Source organism: Strongylocentrotus purpuratus, unplaced genomic scaffold, assembly GCF_000002235.5.
Source record: "Strongylocentrotus purpuratus isolate Spur 01 unplaced genomic scaffold, Spur_5.0 spur5_scaffold_6, whole genome shotgun sequence".
Lineage (NCBI taxonomy): Eukaryota > Metazoa > Echinodermata > Echinoidea > Camarodonta > Strongylocentrotidae > Strongylocentrotus > Strongylocentrotus purpuratus.
Genome location: NW_022145612.1, coordinates 61,393,802 through 61,412,055, shown reverse-complemented (window position 1 = coordinate 61,412,055; position 18,254 = coordinate 61,393,802). Strand labels below are relative to the sequence as shown.

The following is an 18,254-nucleotide window of genomic DNA, read 5'->3' as shown; positions in this document are numbered from 1 at the left end:
ATTATATAGACTCCATTTGATTTAATACCATAGTCTCCAAATTATATAATACTTAAGGCATGGAAACACTATTTTCTGTGAAGAACATCAGCATGAATATTGACATTTCAAGCACGCCTTTCCCCACAAGAAAGAGTGTTGTCACTCTAAATACACGTTTCTAATTTACTGACAACAAGTGTTAAGTAAAACTTCTGTGAGCGCCGTGAATTAGAAGAGGAACCTACTTTCTCTCTGGATCGATGGCGATGCTCCTAGGCTTGATGACATCGTCCTTGATGAGTGTTGTTCGGTAAGATCCGTCGTACTTGGACACCTCAATGGTACCCCTGGCATGGTCCGTCCAATACAAGTGTTTCGTCATCCAGTCTACGGCTAAACCTGAAGGAAGAAATGTAATGAAAGCAAACGTGCCAATCTAAGGACTGCCCTGGATCATGTTGATTTTGAGAAAAATGGCGCCTATTTTTTTATACTGAATAGTCATGTACACGATTTATAAAAGTCCATATAGATAACATACTAAGCATACACTGATTTAGGGGGAAACGTTAAGAATTCTGCTGCTCGTCGAATAAAACCACATAGCCAACTACCCATAGGAAAGAAATGAGCCTGCCGCATACTCCTGCGGCAGACTTGCCGCAGATCTGCAGCAGACCTGCCGCAGACAGTCATCTTTTTCACATGCAAATTAGTTTTGCCGCAGACTTGCCGCAGACTTGCCGCATACTCTTTCAGTATGATGAAGAGTCTGCGGCAGGTCTGCCGCAGACTTGCTGCAGACTTGCCGCATACTCTTTCAGTATGATGAAGAGTCTGCGGCAGGTCTGCCGCAGACTTGCTGCAGAATTGCTGCAGACTTGCCGCATACTCTTTCATTATGATGAAGAGTCTGCTGCAGACCTGTCGCAGACTCTTCATCATGAATATTCATATCTCATATAGACTTGCTGCAGACCTGCCACATACTCTTTCATATCCAGTACGTGGCAATAAAGTATGCATGTAGAAGAACCAGTGATAAACTGATTGATACTTCATAATCGATATTGGCAATATCGATATTACCAATTAGGTATATTCTATTCTCAATTGTATTAACTTCATCACATAGATCATTTGAAGTGTATTCAAGAGGAACATTAAAAGTGACACAGTCTCGTACATATGTATATTGTTTCTTGGTTAGTAATCATAGTTTCTTGGTTAGTAATCAATATATCTATTGCTAAAACGTGAATGTAATTGTAACATGATCAGACAAAATAATCTATTGGTTAATAATGGCATAAGGAAAATAGAAATCACAAAAATGATGTGCATTGTCTTAATTTGCTTAACAAATCATGATAAATGTATTTTTCTGTCACACGTGTAAAGTAATAATGAATATGCATGAGATGATTGGTTTCAATTGGCCCTATTCGACTTTAATGGGATTTCAATTGGACCAATCTGCCCCATTAGACTTTAAAAGGTTTTCAATTGGTTTCAATTGGACCAATTGAAGTCCAACTTCAGGCCAATTGGGGTCCCATTAAAGTCTAATGGGGCATAGGCCAATGGGGCCAATGGGCCCAATTGGTCCAATAGGGACAATCTGGACCAATTGAAACCATCTGAAGTCCTATTAAAGTCCCATTGAAACCTGTTAAAACCTATTGAGACCAATTGAAACCAATTGAAAATTCAATTGGTGTTCAATTGGTTCAATTGGATTTTCGTCTTGGGTAGTGACAACAAAAAAGTGAGTTAGTGGAGCTGAAGATAAGATCACATATGGCACAACAAAAAAGTTTGAAACAGTCCGTAAATTCCTCAGTCTCCTCTTATGTAATAAATTCCTCTTATGGTACCAGTTGAACTTGAAGCAAATTGTTTGGTTTGACAGAAGCTAAAAAGACAATTAACAGTGCTAATTAACACAGGAATTTACAAGATCATGGGCTCAGCCTGCAACCTCATATGGTACTGCATGTCCTACAAAATGGCCGCCTACAGCCTTGCTTCAGACTGTATAATTTCCCACTTTTCTGCGGATGGTATGCGGCAAGTCTGGAGCAAAGTTTCATCCTGCCGCAGACCTGCCGCAGACTGTTCCTGTGGCATACTAGTATGCGGCAAGTCTGCAGCAAAATTTCATCCTACCGCAGATCTGCCGCAGACTGTTCCTGTGGCATACTAGTATGCGGCAAGTCTGCAGCAAAATTTCATCCTGCCGCAGATCTGCCGCAGACTGTTCCTGTGGCATACTGGTATGCGGCAAGTCTGCAGCAAAATTTCTTTCTGCCGCATACTTCGGCATACTCTTTGCCGGCATACTTTTCACTTTCCTATGGGTATCGTTGTTCTTCACCAAAATAGAATTCAATAAAGCGTCTGTATGTTGTGGTTTAAGATTCGAAATTATAATCTTATGAGCCAACAATGACATGGGAATTAGAACATAAATATTATTTTCTATCGTTCGATGATATGTGATGATGTTGGTGGTGATGGTGATTATGATGGTGGTAATGATGCTCGTGATGATGAGGATAATGATGATGATGATATTGATGATGATGATGATGATGGTAGTGATAACGATAAGGATGATAATAACGATAATGATGATCATGATGATGACGATTAAGATGAAAGTGCTGATGATAACAATGATAGTAGGCTTGCCATTATGAGATAGATTATAGTCCTATACCTTGTACAGCCCGTACCCCACCCGTGATAATCTTCACCGGTGCACCATCTCTGAGGGTGGCCATCCCTATTCCCTTCATTCCTAAGTCACTGAAGAACACGATTCCGTCTTCCAAATCGACGGCGATAGCTACGGCATGGCTCCGCCCTTCTAAGAAGCAGGATACATTATAGTTTGTGACAATGGGGAAAGCAATGTCAGGAAAGTTGATGGGATATCGACAAAGCTTGGAGCGCGAGGCAACGAAGTACTGCGGTGGGTCTATCGTACCCGCTGGAATGAAGAAGAAAAGATGAAATACGCTGGGGTGTCATAAGTGTGATCTGGGGCCAAGATACTATAAACACACTATATATCACACACATGCAAAATATTAAAAGAGAATACCATTACACAATAGTAACAACACAGTACATTAAAGGTTTGGCAAGTGTAAAAGAGCAACACAAAGGGACAAAACATTTTTAAAAAAATACTTGAAAACTAGTTGCATTCATTAAAATGCCAAAAATGTAAATAATGTGTTTTCGGACTGTTTATTGTATTACAACGGATATGTTTCTTGTTTTCAACAATATATTTAAATATATGTATCACACATCTTCGAAGAAACACACAAATCAATCCACAACAGAGAGCTTGTCCTTGAAGCCTTACCCTTTTCGCATGTACGACCATCTTCCTTTAGGAGGAAACCGTTTCCACACAGACAGGTGTAACCGTTGGGTCCTCCCCCGACACAAAGGAAGCTACAAGGGTTACTGCTACACGGCGCTATAAGCATAACAAAATTGTAATTTTAGAAGCAAAAAAAATTATAATTTGTATTCTCGTAAGTTTAGAATCAAAGAATATCACGATGATGATATCAGTAACTAACATCAATCTTCACAGACCTGTCCTCTTTCGACATGATCAGTAAGTAATTCTAATCACCGATTCACCAATGGCTTCTTCCCGCATGTTATAGTTAAAAGTTGAAATAAGTCTTGATTCTAGGTTCCTAATTGTAAAGAGTTGCGATTGATCCAGACTAATCATAAAGTCCCCTCCAAAAATAAATTACTTTCAATAAAAGCAGAGAAATCAGATAAACCAATCAAAAAAGGTTTGAGCAAATTCTGATAACTAATAAGAAAGTTATTAATTTTTTATGACATGCAAAACTTTTAAAATCACAAGACAAATTGGCAACTCACTCAGGAGTCTGTGACGTCATTGCCTCACTATCAACTAATTGTTTTCTTTATATTGATCACATAAATTTCCTATTTTCCCCTAAAAAGAATCTTATTTCTTCACACCAGCATCCAAGTTACATTGATAGTTTTATGTTTAAGTGTGGATGCACTAATATACAGTAATTTGTTTCAGTTAAATCATGGAAAATGTAAATGTTAATAAAATATTTATATAAAATCAATAATTACGATTATAATTCAGAAAATAGTATCGATTCTTCAAGTTTCATAAATATTTTGTGATATGTCACGCACGCAATATGATACAAATGATATGATCTGGGCAAAGGCAAGGGGAAATCAAGGTTTTGGGGATAAAAGGGGAAATTAATGGGATAAAGCAATTGATAAATATTGAGGACATGTTGTCACAAACTGATAATTAAAATGGCAATTTGTGTAGTGATTTCCATTGTTCCATAGTTTTACATATTTTTTTCAAAAATTCAGGTAAGCCTGAATCCGATGCCCGGGGTAATAATATATTTGTAAAGCGCTTATACACATCGTTAGATCGATGTATATATATACAACGCTATATAAAGACGGAATATTATTATAACTTTCTTATTAGTTATCTGACTTTGCTCAAACTTGTTTTGATTGGTTTGTCTGATTATTCTTTATATACTGAAAGTAAATGACTTTTGGAGTGAACTTGCCCTGAAAGACCTCAAGTCGATCGTAAAAACATATAATTTATCTCTCTCTTACGGTCAGACTGGCGATTGAAATTGATCTTTACGTTAGGTTGCGATTGATTCTGACGACACGTGACATGTCTTGATAAGATGGCGCCAGGATCTAATGTTCCTTCAATAAATTATTTTTTAAAGACTTACAATATTCCTGAGGTTGTACATCCGGTGCATAGGTCACGATGCTGTATGGAGTATATTGGAGGCCAAGATTGAATAGTTCTTGACCACTGTCTTTCACTAGCACTATCAGTTTCTGGGCCTCTTTTGCCGTTGTGTAGATGTAGTTCTTTAAAGAGGAGAAACAAATTCATCGATATCAACACTGACCAAGACACGCCGATCTACAAGGGCAAATTATCGAATCTATTTTTGTTTCCATGGGTTAACGACTACTTCTAATATCTGAGCGGTGATAAAGCCCTGCTAGAGCTTTGAGCATGCCAAATATTTACTCGAGGTGGCCACATCAGTATTGATACTGCTGTTCCTTCTGGTCCTTCAATTATTATTAACTCAGCAATTGCCAGGCACCCATTTATACCAGGATGGTAAATGGCAAAATTTAATGTGGATTATCGTTTGCCAAAAGACCTTAGTGCCGGACTAGGATTCGAACCCTCAATCCTTTGAATGAGAGTCAGGTGATGAACCATCATACCACAACACATCGAAGTACATTGACACATTGGATGTTAATTTAGTCAAAAACGTGAAATATATAAATCCCTAAAAACCTTCTACTTGTCAAGTTGTCCGCAAAAGCCCATCTTTATTTGCTATTTAGTTGATTTCGTTATGTCAAAACAATCCGCAACATTAACACATTGGTTGAATAAGAATAAATTAGATCTAAAATTTAACCCTCAAAATCAAATGACGCATATAATAATTCACTACCATGTTTCCAAACGGATTGAGCCGGTTCAAGAAGAGACTAGTTTTATGATTTTCAAATGTTTCTGCTCAACAAACTAGAGTAGACTGATGTGCCATGCATTCATAAAAGGTGACTTCAGGAAATCTTCACATGTCCAATCTGGTTGTGACGGAACTTATGAGGTTACATCTAAATTGGTATTCGTAGGACTGTATTTGTATTTGATAAATATTGTTTGGCAATTTGGGTATTCAAACGAAAGATGTAATAATTTGTTTAGCATCTCGTCGATGATTAATGCTAATTTATACTCGCACTTACCCCGGAGATGGTCAAGTCGAAAAGGCCTAGATTGGTTGGAGAGTGCATCAGAGTCCTGCGATTTGCCCCTTCAAGATTGCAGACTTCCATGTGGTTGTAGGATGGATCGGAATCCACCCAATACACTCTAAAGATCATCAAAAAGTCCAATTGTCCCATTACTACCAATCAGCGTATCTAAAATGTTGGTATATCTGGTCATAGTATCAAGTAGCCCTACACTAGAGGCTATCAGTTTATGATAATAACTCCAAAAAATGCGTAGATATTACGATTTGAGGGTAGAATTGCCTGACCTTACTCGAAATTGGAAGTTAAAAGTCTAAGAAGTGCGGTATAGTACATGTATAATTGGAATAGTGAAGTTATGCTACGTGCTCCCGGCGGCCATGGAAATCACGTTTCAGGGCACCGCGTGGATACAACGTGATGGCAGGGAGACAACGCGGGGGGACGGAATGGACAAACGTGACAGGCCGTGAATGCCGTAGATGCCGGGCCAGAAACTACGTTTACACTATATTCCCGGTTGCCACGGCAATCACGTTCAGGCCACCTTGGAAAATCGGGATGGACGTGAGAAAACGCGGGGAACGGAATAGGCAAACGTGACAGGCCGTGAATGCCGTGGATGCTGGGCCGGATTATTGACACGACAGTCATGGTGCGGATGAGACACCTACTAGGCCGTAGTAAAACAGGGTGAACGCAACAAAACGTGACAATACGTAATAAACCGTAACAAAACTTGGAGGTGATCCGTAGTGGGAAAGAAACCGTGGTAGACCGTGAGAAAACTTGGTAATACCTAACAAGACTTGAATACGGCGCACTACGTTTGGAGCAAACGGAATGCGGCAGCCGCCGGGAACATAGTGTAAACGTAGCATTAGGTAAAAAACTTTATTGACTTTTTCTTTTCACGGTAATTTATTTTCCAGTTTGTATGTTATCATCACTTACTGCCGTTGAGTTAATCATGTATGGTATTTTGTCACAAAGATGTTTATTCTATTCTACTTATCAAAATGAAACAACTCAATCAGTCACGGGAGACTTGAGCAATTTGTTGACGGGCTTGAGCTCCCAATGCGCTCCAGCCCTCTATCCATGTAGATTTACATCTGTTTGACTAGTTAGTTATTCGTGTACTTCAGTTTGTTATACTTACAAGTCAGTTTCATAATCAACTGTTATTCCAGAGGGACGAAGGATGTTTGTGGAAACCAGTTGAAGACGACCTCCTCCTGCAAGATTACTCCTCTCTACCTTTGGCCTGGATCCTGAGTCAGTCCAGAATAGGTATCTGAAGGGGAAAAAAATTTGCTTGAAAACTTGAATTGTAGTTGGTTTACTTTTGTAATGTAATCTTCGTGAAAGCCTCCGTTGCCTAGTAACTATTATTCAATAAATGAGGGAACAATCATCAGTAGCTTAGACCATCGCCATTGGTTTGCTGTAAAAAAAAAAAAATTAAAAAGGTGCTCCGCAGGGTTTTGAACCTGCATGTTTTGGATTTGGAAGGAGCATTAATACTTGAACAAGTGAACCAAATAATGCTTAACATCAAGTTTAGTTACTTGATATCATCCTCTGAATATATCTGTATTGACGCGAGGTGAGATGAAAAATAGGAACACCCCCCCCCCCCTCCTGCTACTACTTACCACCACCAGCACCCCCAATCCTCTTTAGAAAAAAAATAACTTCTATCTACCCCACGCATCCACCGGATCATGAACTTCCGGAATTTCCAAACATTTCCTGTTTCCTCTCGACTGGATTCCCAGATCTGCTTTCGGAAAGAAACTGGAGACAAATTAACTTACCCCCTGGATGGATGAATGGCTAGGCCTGTAGGAATATCCAGGTCCTCATCAATAATCAGTACGTTACGCGTCCCGTTAGCGTCATGCATTATTATCCAATCATACGCTGCATCTGTCCAATACACGTTGCCCGTCAGCCAATCAACTGCGACTCCCAGAACGCTTGATGATGTATAACCGTAGTAGATTTTCGCCGATCGGTTACTTCCCATTGACCCTGAAGAAGAAAAAATGTATAAGTTAATGTACAAAATTGGCAATAGGTTTAAATACCATATCTGAAACAATCCGAAACATGCACTGGTTTTAATCATTTGCAAGTTGTAGAGGTGACGGAACTTTAATAACGCAACAGAAGAATACAAACATGATTGAGATACATTCTTGCAGATTCATGCTCATACGCAGGCACAACGACATAAAAACCAATCGAACACATGAATTCAGATTATACCAGTGATTTCGATTGCGTCATAAATGCGTCAATACGCCGGTAATTCAACACGTTGTTTTAGCTGATCATTTTCCGTTTCCTTCTTTTTCTACGATGTCACTCTTATACGGCTTGTAAAAGATTGAGTCACCCACAAGCAAGGGACGCCTCACATGCAACCGAATTAAAAGAAACAATAAATATTTTAATGACGTACCCTTGATCATGACCTTTCGAAGACCATCACTCCAAATCAGTTCGTGCTCACCATACCGGGTTTCTAGAGCAGTCCAGTTACCACTTGGGGCCATGAAGTAGAAATTGGTCACGATGGCGTCCTGGACTGTTCCATCTGGTTTCAACATCACGGTGGGGTCTGCCGGTACACTGTTCAATCGAACCAAACCCGTGGATGCTTCAATCTCGCTCCAAATGACTCGAGAACCAAGCGCTAAGTCGACTAGAAGTAAGAAGGGGTAACCCAAGGAAAAAAATGGAAAAAATATTTTCATATTGTCAAGGAAAGATAAAGGGAGACCAAATCTAAAATGCAGTAAGAATGCTTGAAAATCATTAGTAATTTGTTTTTAAAGAAATCATTTTACGACGGATTCACTCAAAATAATGTAGATATGTTAAAGATTAGCTGTATCTGAACTTTCAATTTACAAATGAGGATCAGCATATGAAATCATTAATATCCAGAGGAGAGCAGTGTATTTAAAGGAGAAAACATATAAGCTGATTGTGAAGAAAATAGATTACCAATGTGGTCATAGACAAAATGGAAACGGGCACCAGGAAAACACCCTTTTAAAACCAAATCTCTTACCATGAATAACCTTAAGTTAGACAAAGATAACGAGAATGCGGCTAAGTAATGCCTAAAAAAAAATCTGCGAAATACATCACACCAAAAGCTTACTCGATTCATAGGATATGACGAAGCCTTGGTTGTTTTCCGCTCCTCCCACGGACATAAACTTGATTGTCACGAACCGTCCACTAGAGTCAATAGATGTGGGTGGAACTGTCGAACAGTATTGGCCCAATAGTGGTACTCCAACAGACCCGTTTCCATCATAGATCAAAAGGGAATCTCCACTAATATTAATAATGGCATACAGAAATAAACACTAACGACATTAACGCTATTTCCAAACTTGATTCAGAGTTGGGCTGAAGCCGAACGTTTTTAGTAAACAGCAAATGTTTGCAATATTACATACTTAATACATGTACATTATGATATAAAATTCTTATACGTTTTCAAAAAGCTTTGAAAATTATTATTCTAGCTTTTGCTCAGGCAGCCGTTATTAGCGCACAGGGCATTTCAAGGAAAAATCCTACCAGGGACCCATTAACCTGACCTGGATAGAGAGTGGCAATGTGTAGATTGAAATCTTGCTAAAAGAAGTTAGTGTTGTGGCAAGGATTCCAACCCTGAACCTTTTCACTTTTAAGAATTTCCACTTAAAGAAATGCCCTGGTCGAGACAAAAACAGTATTGTTTGAAAAGATAAAAGAACTTGGCAAGTATTTGAAACCTTAAACCAGATAGATTTTTGCATTTAACCCCTATATATTTTAAGGCAAACACAAAAAACTCGGTCGCACCAGCGAGACCAACAGTAGACCAAACATGATATATATTACCCCTAATGGCCGAAATTTGTCATTTTTTGAAGTTGGTCTGGATCGGATTAGTGGTGTGACTGGTATGAAGATGGTCATACCTGCAGTCGCGGACCTGGAACTTGAGTCTAATCCTGTTCTCGGCGCCAGAGTCAATGATCCAAACACAGTCCGATGCTGGATACCCGTCAGGATAGTTAGTGGAACGTATCACACCAGCTCCGGCCTCTATGGAACCCCCACATCTCTGGCTGCACCCGAGGGTAAAAAATGTGCTGGATAATCAAAAGAAGAATATGCGATCAGGGTAAAGGAGAGATGGTGTTTGGCCCTGTGCACACGAGGCGTTGTTTCACTTACTCCACTCCAGGACAACCAGGCATATATATATATATATGTATATGCATATATCATGCAGGTCCAGGTGCAATCTCTAGCCACAGACGCAACCCCGTGAAGCAGGGCGCGATAGAGATTTGCAAAGTTTCGGGTTTATCTGAATAAAGAGTTTTGACGGAAAACTGGCGGAAATACATTGTGCATTGGCTCGCCTGAATCTAATGACCGATGTAATAATATACATGTACTATGTAACAACGCATAGAGAGGACGTCGATATATTAAGCGTTACATCAACCCAGAATATTATTATTATGTTTATAATCATTATTGTTATTATTATCATCATAACAATCTACATACAAACATGCGTTCAAAGAAAATGTAAATTTGTGTGACATTCCCAGGCGCAACCGTCATTATCTTTAGGCTCCTTTTGTTAACTGCTTACTGAGGCATAAATACTATTGATTGAAACAATCAATTGGCGGTAGTAGATTAACGCCTCGTGTGCCTTGGACATCATGTTGGACAAGGAGAAGAGAAATTGTTCATATTCAACATTGACGTAATTTGGGACAAAAACTACTGGGGCATGATGACAATTATAACTGATTTGTTTTATAATTTTCCAGTAACTGAACAAAACGCTTCATACAAAAAGTTTGAATTTTGTCTTCTGCTATCAAGTGAGAAAAGGTAGATAAATGCATTTAAATTAATGTCTTGTGTAAATGATATTTAGATTAAAGTTTCGTTTTCAGTTAGAGTTGGGCTACTTGATCTTATATATGATCTTTTTCTAGCACGAACACTCAGGCCAAAGTTGTTATTAAGAATACACTGTATACATGAACCCATACACAACCATTGGAGCCTACTGTTTTACAGGAAGTGATGAAATACTAGGAAGATCGGTTCCTGTTTTCTCTGACAAGGGAAATTATACCGCATTAAAAATATCATTTGAACTGATCAATCCATTGTCTCCAGTAAATAACAATCGCATTAGATTTGTAAAATGATATTGATCAAGGGCAAAAACACAAATTCAAAGAGAAAACAAATCAATTTTGGAAGGATTCCTTTCTCTCTCTCTCTCTCTCTCTCTATTGTATCTCTTTTCCTTCATTCATTTATCCATCTACACTTGTAACCCTGTGTACCCACATTTTCTGGATATTGGTGCACGTATATGCATGATAAGGGTTATTGGATTTGAAATCATAATTACCTGACATTCATAAAGCTGGTAAGCTATTCGTGACATTTGATGCATATTTTGTCGTATATTTATTATTAGTGAAACTGCACCACCTTCATCAGAATGAAGCATTGGCCTACACACGAAAAATAACATCTTGTTAATACCTCCGCCCCTCGCCCCCTGCCAACATGACTCCAAACCGACTAATTTTGTCCATTTGGGAAATTTAATTATTTGTTCCGTCTGCAGTTGGTCTGGCGTCAGTCTCGGAGGCGGTGCTTCGGGATGTTGATGAGCAAATTTTACCACACTATTTCTGTATTACCTCATCAAAATAAGAATGTCCTTAATCAGCATTAGTTAAAGGCTTTGTTAGAATTATTGTACCTTCTTTTTTGTCTTTAATTTTTATTTTTTAATAATTACCTCAGGACTAGAAAGGTTGTTAACCACGCGGATGAGCTCACCAACATGGTGCTAAAATCTCATTAGCCTTTATCGACGATTGTTCTGGAATAAAAGAACGAATTAAAAAGCGTTATTGGTGGTCAATAGTCAATACGTTAATCATATTGCTTTTTTAAAGGGAATCAAAGAGGCAACGTTGAGGTTCGAATAATAAATCCATACATTTAGAGGTCGGCAAAGGATCTCCAAATTGCCATGCGACTATAATTAATTATGAACAAGAAAAACTCGTTTCATACGTTTATGTTATGCTACCACTTTGAAATGTATTTGTGTGTGGAATCGATTTGCATGATATTTATATATATATATATATATATATATATATATATATATATATAAATACACTTTTGTAGTATTACACTGTTTTTGTATTACGCTGTCATCTTAGTTCTTAGTACAAATCAGCTCACGTAAAAGCGGCATATCCAGCATAGGATGATGGATACCTTAAATATTTCATTTGGTGTAGATTTTCGTCGTTCCGTGAGACTGGCTAGGTTATTGTTGATGTTGTTTCATGTTGTTTAATTTAGGAAAGTCAGTCAGTTTATGATCATTATTGCCGAATACTATGAGAACATTTATTTTTAAATCAAATTTACGTTTATACACTCATAATATGCTTGCATATATTATGTATATATTTTCTTCTTCTTAAAACTCCCCCCCCCCCCCAAACACACACAAAAAAGGGAAGATATTAATATCATGTTAGCTTACCAATCTCTGTCCTTTTCTTCTTTCTTTTTTTATCCTTGTTTTTTGCGCTATCCTAACAAACCCCCTCGTGGTACGTTACAAAGGTTTCTCGGGGGGGGGGGGTTCCTTTATGTATCTTAAACGCAGGGATGGGGCGCTCTTTGTAATATCTCAATTTTATCTCGAAATACACAAAAAGCCGGCAGCCAAAATACATTCAATATCAAACACATTTTAACGAGCTTTATTTTCGAATTTTGAAATTAATACTGACATTAATGGGCTGAAGGATTAATGACGTGTGCTGCAATGATATCTTGTGTTTTACTTATAAATTCTAAAACGTTGATGTGTACAGAAACCATATACAATAATCACTTCATAGATCCTTTCCGGTCCTTTCTATTTTCTTTCGACTAAGGATCTACACCACAATCATGGGGTTGCCCTACTGGCAGCTTACTTGGAATCGACGTGATCTTTTAAAGTACCTAATGAGTGCAATGTGTGTGTCCACACTTAAAGTCTGTGCCCTCCATTAGGTATTTAATTCCGCAGGTACATTATGTAAGAGGGCACGCTGTATTATACAATCTAGTTCAAACGTACAGAAAGTGGTGAATTGTCTCTTTTTCCTAAGAAAAACACTCACAATTTTCAGATTGGTGCCTACCAGCCTTAAACATAATACTATTCAGTTTTAAGCCACCAAGACGCAGTCTATGGATCATTATTTCACTCTGTCTACCCTTCTGAGGTGATTTTAACCCCCTCCCCCACTTATTATGGATAGTTGAGTTCTGTTTTCAGACCGCAAATGCCTTCAAAGTCCATGGTTATTGCTCTTATACTTATCAATGACATTTCTAGTGCCCTTTATGAACCTAAAATTGCTATGAAGGTAATTTTAGACTCCAAAATGTGTGAAATTTAGCCAATACGAGCATACCAATTCAGCTCCACATTAAAAAAAACTTGGTGACCGTTAATTAATTATTTAACTAAAAAAAAAAGTACATGGGCCGGCTGGTTGTGCGTAATATAAGCAACAAGAAAATGCCAACAAAAAAGCTAACATCGGCATTGGCTGAAATACGACGTAAAAGGCGTTATTTCGTTTTTTTCAACGGTTTTTCAATTTTTCAATTTCAATTGTGGTGGTACACAAGTATTATAAATCGTTATATTTCAGCCGTCTCTGAACCGATTTTGATCAAACAAAGATTATTTTGTCATTTAAATATTATGTTCTTTCAAATTTGACACTCAGTTTTTCATTATCTCACAAACAAATTATTTTGTGTAGCGCACTCTGCAACAGAACTCAACTATCCCTTTAAACTCTAACTACGCCACTGCGTAATATTTGCCATTAACGTTCGTATAATTATGTAATGGGGAAAATATAATATTTTCTTCCTAATTTCACAAGGAAAAGGTAAACAATAATACACTGTTGCTTAGAAAATAGGGCAGAAAACTGTATACAATATTCTTCCCATTTACATGAACAAAGTCAATTTGTCATGAAAAGAAGCTTGAAGATATATGAAAATTACAAACATATATATTCATGGATTGATAACGACCAGGGTAAAAGTGAACTTACCTTTGCCTAGAAGTCGAGAGATTGGTAGTGTTTAGAAATTATTATAAGAAAGGGAACTACCTGTATCTTCGAAGTGAAATGCTCCAGAATTGTATTACTCTTACTATCGAAAGCAGGAACTGTGTGTGTACCCGAAGTATAACGTTACAGAGCTTAATGCCACTTTTACCGAAAAGAGGAACTGCAGTGGCGGATCCAGGGGGGGGGGGCCGGGGGGCCCGGCCCCCCCCCCCCCCTTGAGAAAAAAATCATGTAAAATCACGTGATTTTTACATTTTTGGGGGGTTGGGCGCCAGGGGGGGGGGGGGTGCAAATAGAAAAAAAATTGACGACCCAAAAAAAAATTGTGCTCTCTACCCCCACCCCCCCCCCCCCCCCCCCCCCCCCCAACTGAGCGAATTTTCGGCCGGCGCGATTTTCAAATTTTCGGGAGCAAAAAAAAAAAAAAAGTTGGGCCCCCTCCCCTAAGAAATCCTGGATCCGCGCCTGAGGAACTGTGTGCCCATGCAAAGGAAATGCGTGTAACGAGATCCGGGTTCGTTCCTCAACCCCCCCCCCCCCCCCGCGTGCATAGACTACGTTTAGGAGTCTACTGAACTTTGTGGGCAAATTATTATCTGCGATCTAATATTTGTATGAATATAAAATGGCGAGAGATTATATTTTAGCACTGGTATTGTTTTTCTAATTAGTTATTTTCGAATGAATAGGCGGGAAAATATGGCCGGCATCTCCTCCCCTCGATTTTAAATGTTCTCCCGATGCCCCCTATCTGGCTATACCACAGCGGAAATAGTATAACCTATTATGATCCAAACACAAACTGAGGACAATGCTTTATCAAAGTATATTATTCGTTAATTGATCCAAACACAATACTCTGAGCTGTTATCTTTCAATGACCGAGGCACATTTCCTTCCTTGTTAAATTGAGGGAATTTCTGAGGGAGCGTCCCTTTATTTTTATTTTTGATTCTTACAATTATGTGCCGATAGGTCTTTTTTTTAATTACAAAACTTTGGGACAAGTAACAACGATCAGTTGGTCAACAATACTTACATATTGTGTGTGTGTGTGTGTGTGTGTGTATGCGCGTGCGTGGGTGTGTGTGTGTGTGTGTGTGTGAGAGAAGATTCATCGCATTGTTGTCATCACCTTTTTCTACATTCCCAGTAATGTGTGTTAAATTGCCGAAATAATACTTTTAAATGGTTAATGTCCGCCTTTCTTTCAAATAAATGTATGAACGTATATCAATGGCTCCCTATAATTTTATATTGGAAAATGGATAATAATAATAATAGCTCGTTCTTATATAGCGCTTTTCAGGACCGGAGGCCCTCACAAAGCGCTTTACAGATAAGTATATTATTACCCCGGTCATTGGATTCAGGCTTACCAGCACACAATGTATGCACATTCTCCACTCCCTGGGAGTATTCCAGCCAGGCGTCATTTTTACATGCGCACACTTGCTAATCTAACCACATTAGCTTTCGCATCCTACCGGGTACCCATTTAACGCCTGGGTGGAGAGTGGCAAATGTAGATCAATTCTTGCCAAAGGAGATTAGTGCTGCGGCGGGACTTGAACCACGGACCTTGTGCTCCACAGTCCGGTGACTTATAGTGGTTGGGGTTCATGAGTTAATTATCTTGTGTCCATTCTATGGAGAGAGGGGGTTGATCTTACTAAATCATCAAGTACTTAATTAAGTTGGTATACTGAAACCTGTACGTCGTCATATTTATACAGTGCGTCCCAAAAAAAACTATACACTTTTTAAATGGCTGCCGAATACAAAATATATAATTCTGGGGGAAAAGTTTTATATGTATGGAAAGCTCATAAACTCAACTCTCATATGACACCAAAATGTCCGGTGAGCACTGCTCACTTTTGCGCAGGAATTTTGTGAGAGGTAAATCCTTCGGAGCTTACAAAACTGAGGGTGATATGATACATTCATGATTTGCTGAATGAATTTCATAGTTTATTTTAAAAACCAAAGTAGTGCGTTTGACTTCAGATCATGCATATAGCGCATACAAGGGGAAAATAAACTGATAAAAGACTGTTTTTTGACATGGTTCGATTTCAATATTATGTTATTTCTGCTTTCATTAAATTACTTATAAATTTAAGGTTAACACCATTCTGTGAAACAAGAAAAACAATTTTAAAATCCGAGTTACAAGAAAATAACTTTACCATATATTCAACCTTGTTTGGAGATAGTGGCAAATCCCCCATTTCCTTAGCTTTGTCGATAATGTCATTTCTTATATCTAACAGCACGTACGTGTTTCACCTAGTCCCATAAAATCTATATTAGCATATCTCTTCATTAAGCGATATCGAATTATAGTCAATTTTTCCCCCTAAGTTTACCTATCTTCCAAAGTCGGTATCACTATTATCGTATTTATTCCCCCGACGTCGACAAAATGATTGATATTAATATTTAAGAGAAAAGAGCAGAACAATAACCGAAATAATAGTGATATAATAAAGTGGAGCTGTGGCCCACACACAATTTTGAACCTCCGTATAATGTCAAATATTAATATTCCCCCAAAGAGGACAAATACGCATAAGAAATCGTAAAAATGAATTTCATTATCTGCTCCATATTACGGTGACAACAAATATGTCAATTTCGAGACGTATTATTTTTTTTACAATAAGTCTTCTGATACAATGAACCTTTTATATGAAATCGTTAATTTCCTTCACGAAGGCCTTTAATGAGCCTATTTGCAAATGACAAACCCTAATTAGATTCATCAAACTACTTCGTCTCAAACACAATATCTAATACGCAAACGCAAGTCAATCTCTTGCAGAAGTTCCTACGTCAGTCCGTCATCATATTACAGTCACGATGTAGAAAATACAGATTTTGTCATAATTACTACACCATCAATCAATTTGTATTGGATTAAAGAGCTTGTCTTGTCTTCTTATAGTATTATGCGGAAGAATAATAAAGTAGAATTAGAAATCGCATACAAATTAGATTTTTTCGTCAAATGCCGTCCTATTTCACGTATGATTAGAAATCCCTTGTTACATGTATAGATTAAGTTTAGAATTTCCACTTCTGTGTGCATTGGTTTTCAATGTATGTGATTTCAAGCAAGATTGTGACATTTCTCTTAATTTCAATATCGAGTGCTAGACATCTTTTTTCGCAATGCAATTACATGGCAAGTTGTCAACTTTATCTTTGACGGGGAAGTCTATCCTTTTAATTAGCTGATATTAGTCAAAGCAGGAAAAACAAATAAGTTAAATTTTGAGCAATATCCGATTAAGGGTAGGACATTTTTTTCAGTTGTCATCAGTGAAATGCAAAATGGCAACACTGTTACGTATCATGCAAGGCTATCTCCAATTTGCTCAGTACAGAAATTGTTAAACTTTCATTTGCTTAGATATTGATGACGGAAAAGATTTGTTTTATACAGGGGTTGTATAGCAACATATTTGCAACAAATATATAAAGGATGAAGGGTATTATTGAACATTTTCTTTAGGGGAAAAATACTTCTTCTTTTTTTCAAGTACAGAGCGAATTGGAGGGAACCTCACATGATAAGTCACAGAGTTGCCAATTTGTGTTTAATTGAATGCAACTTCAAAAAATCATAACTTTCATTGATCTGTTTCTCTAATTAGTTTAAACTTCTTAATTCTTATCAAAACCTACTTAAAAACAGGGTGGACTTCCCCTTTAAAGGAGGGCTCTACTCCAAATCTGTCAAGGGGCAATGGGTATCAGACCTATATTGAATGAGTAGTTAACTGCTAAAATGACAGACTAATAATGTAGTACGTCAAACCCACAGCGTCATTTTGTAATAATGAAAATACGTGTGTGTGTGTGCGTGTGTGTGTCCATGTGTGTGTGTATTTTGTGCGATTAGGTGTTTGGTTATGTGTGTGTGTGAAGCAGGTTTCGAATTTTTGACATTTACTTCTATTTTACTTTTGCCGTCTCGACAGTCTTTATTGTGTATATCTCTTTCCACTCCTCTTTTGCCAGAAGCTATATACGCTTTAATTAAGTCATCTGTGTTCTGTAGCGCTGGACTAAGGTCTTCATGTCATCATCAAGCACTAGTGGTAGGGAGGTACGAGGGTGTCTTCTCTAGGTTTCCAAGCCCGACTCCCTTCTGAA

The 18,254-nt window shown here is 38.0% G+C and overlaps 1 protein-coding gene across 1 annotated transcript in view; it reads right to left on the bottom strand.

Moving 5' to 3' along the window:
• LOC593350 overlaps nt 1-14,213 on the bottom strand; it is a 35,318-nt gene extending 21,105 nt beyond the window's left edge. The window contains exons 1-12 of the mRNA XM_030973105.1: nt 14,070-14,213; nt 11,717-11,800; nt 9,846-10,019; nt 9,032-9,210; nt 8,324-8,566; nt 7,674-7,890; nt 7,016-7,150; nt 5,845-5,971; nt 4,788-4,932; nt 3,362-3,478; nt 2,705-2,977; nt 228-381 (exon numbers count right to left, since the gene is read on the bottom strand). Of these exons, the coding sequence (XP_030828965.1) occupies nt 228-381; nt 2,705-2,977; nt 3,362-3,478; nt 4,788-4,932; nt 5,845-5,971; nt 7,016-7,150; nt 7,674-7,890; nt 8,324-8,566; nt 9,032-9,210; nt 9,846-10,019; nt 11,717-11,763 (1,811 nt within the window). The 5' untranslated portion in view covers nt 11,764-11,800; nt 14,070-14,213. The remainder of the gene's footprint in view (nt 1-227; nt 382-2,704; nt 2,978-3,361; nt 3,479-4,787; nt 4,933-5,844; nt 5,972-7,015; nt 7,151-7,673; nt 7,891-8,323; nt 8,567-9,031; nt 9,211-9,845; nt 10,020-11,716; nt 11,801-14,069) is intronic.
• Nucleotides 14,214-18,254: the final 4,041 nt, after the last annotated feature.